The 2,500-nt window shown below is 40.2% G+C and overlaps 1 protein-coding gene across 1 annotated transcript in view; it reads left to right on the top strand.

Moving 5' to 3' along the window:
• Positions 1-2,500, top strand: part of LOC122259114 (uncharacterized) — a 21,571-nt gene that overhangs the window by 17,970 nt on the left and 1,101 nt on the right. The window contains exons 20-23 of the mRNA XM_086530340.1: positions 121-267; positions 1,268-1,449; positions 1,687-1,823; positions 2,187-2,305. Of these exons, the coding sequence (XP_086386466.1) occupies positions 121-267; positions 1,268-1,449; positions 1,687-1,823; positions 2,187-2,305 (585 nt within the window). The remainder of the gene's footprint in view (positions 1-120; positions 268-1,267; positions 1,450-1,686; positions 1,824-2,186; positions 2,306-2,500) is intronic.

Genomic DNA, 2,500 nt, shown 5'->3' on the forward strand with positions numbered 1-2,500 from the left:
TATCCTCCTCCCTCCCTCCCACTCCTTCCCTCCCATTCCTTCCTTTTCTTCCCATCTTCCCAATCTCCTATTTTGTATTCTTTTACTTACAATGACTATCTCCCACTCCCTGCATTCCAGCTAAGTCTCCAAGAACCCGAAGGTATGTGCGTGAACGTGCCGAAGTGGCTGGTGCAGGAAGGAGGAGAGCTGTGCCTGAGCGAGACGGACCGCGGCGTGGCCCTCATCCGCTACTGGCCCAACTTCATGACCGAGAGTGGCCAGATGGTGCGGCTCTTGTGACATTATTTATGAATGGATGGTGATTTGGGGATTCTGAATGTAAATCTGGGACTTATAGAGTGGATGGGAGCTGTTGAATAGATGTCTGATTTATGATAAAGAGTGATTGCTTGGAAGATATTGGGTGGGTTTGATTAGGGAAAAGTAGGTGTCTGTGATTGAGATGACTTTCGATTGGCGTAATTTAGTGCTTTCAGGGGATGTGATATTTGATAAAGAGTTGTTTTGTTATATGATATTGGGTGTTAACACGTTGATTCTGGCTTTGTTTTGTATATTTTTTTTACGTGTAGATAGCTCCACAAGGAGGTACTAGGCCTTTCTCTAGCCTATTTACCCTATTCCTTGAATCTTCTTGAAATAGTTTTTGTAATTTTTAGTTATTGTTATTAACATTATGATAACAACAATAACTACAACTACAACAACAGCAGCAGCAACAATAATAATACCAATAACAGTAGAAACAACAACATCAATAACAACAACAATACTAGCAATGACAGTAACAATAACAGTAGCAACAACAATAACATCATTGATAATAACATTATCAATAATAATAACAGAGATAATAAAGCAGTAACAATAATGATAATAATAATAAGGATAATAGGAATAACAACAATAACAGTAACAATAAAAACAATATAAAGAATAACAAATGTTAATGATGATAATTGTAATACAAATATAAATGAAAAGTTTTTTTCCCTGAAAATTCAAGGAATGATGTAAACTGATGAGGTCAGGAAGGCTTAGTAACTGAAACCTTGTTGACAAGGTGTTTGTGAGGCCATTCATGTGTTTAAAAAAATGGTAAAGCCATGGTGGACAGTGCATACTCCTGGCATCAACAGGACGATTCTTTCTGATATGGCATATTGTGTCTTTAACTCTAGGAAATAATTTCACCTCCTTTTTTTTTCTTTTTCTTTTGTACTAAAAGGATTTGTTTTTACTGACCTCTTAATCTTCATTGCAGTCCATCTTCCGAATCTTACGCAAGGGCCTGAAGTGGCACCAGCGACGGGCACTGATCGAGGGCAAGTGGCAGAATCTGCCGCACCTCCTCTCCTGGATCGGCCCCTGTGACTACTCCTACTCTGGGGTCACTCTGGAGAAGAACACCAACTGGTTGCCGGAGATCGTCGACCTGCTGCACAGGTGGGATAGTTTTAAGTTTTAAGGATGCCTTTGTATGGGTGGGGATGGTGGTAGGGGTTGTCAGTGTGTGTGTATTTATATTTTTGTGTATGCACATGTGTATATGTATTACCAATATGCAAGGAGGACTTTACTGAACAGGAACTGGAGAAAATATCCATCCCTCTTCAAATGCAATCAGAACGGACTGCATGTACCCTACACTCTATCCTATCTTCTCTCCTCCCTTCCTTGCAGACTGATTCGCTATACGGGCAACCAGTACAACAGCTGCTTCCTGAATCTGTACCGCAACGGCTATGACCACGTGGGCTGGATGTCGGAGAATCACCCTGCCCTGCGTGATGAACCTTCCATTGCCGTCGTCTCACTCGGTCAGTTCAGTATGAAGAGTGTTCTTTCTGTCTTTTGTGATAGAGATGAAGAGTTTTTTCTTATTTCTTCTCCCTTTCTTTCTGTATTTGGGATCAGTTTTTTCTTTTCTTTGATTTAAAGAATTTTTGGAACTGTTTCTTTATTTCACTTTGACACACACAAAGTGTAAAAGTGTTTCAGTTTTATAAACCCAAAACGTTTATTGTTTTACATAATTGCTGAGTTTTTACGTAAAATGATTATCCACTGCTTAGAGAAATGAAATATTAGACTATTGCACAAGCTACCTCTCCTTTTCCAATGTTATCCATATTATTACACAATGTTCATATAATTTTCACACTTCTTTCTTGATGGCACAGGTGTGACGAGGCTTTTCGAGATGCAGAGGAAGGACGGCAGTGGGTTTCTCCGCTTCCCTCTCTTCCCTGGCTCACTGTTGCTCATGGAGGGAGCCACTCAAGAAGATTGGCAACACCAGGTAAGTTGACGTTAGATGTGATAGACAAGGGCTTTGATTTATCTGGCTTTGATTGTTGTTATGAGGAGAGATGGGAGTTTGTGTAGGAATGGACAGAAAAGGACTCTTGATTGTGTAGGATTGATTATAATTGCAAGGAGAGAGGGGAAGGTTTGTTTTGTTTGCTGGTGGATTAGCATGTGGGAAAGATCTCTC

Source organism: Penaeus japonicus, unplaced genomic scaffold (genome assembly GCF_977035675.1).
Source record: "Penaeus japonicus unplaced genomic scaffold, GWHDUDI00000001_assembly GWHDUDI00000033, whole genome shotgun sequence".
Taxonomy (NCBI): domain Eukaryota; kingdom Metazoa; phylum Arthropoda; class Malacostraca; order Decapoda; family Penaeidae; genus Penaeus; species Penaeus japonicus.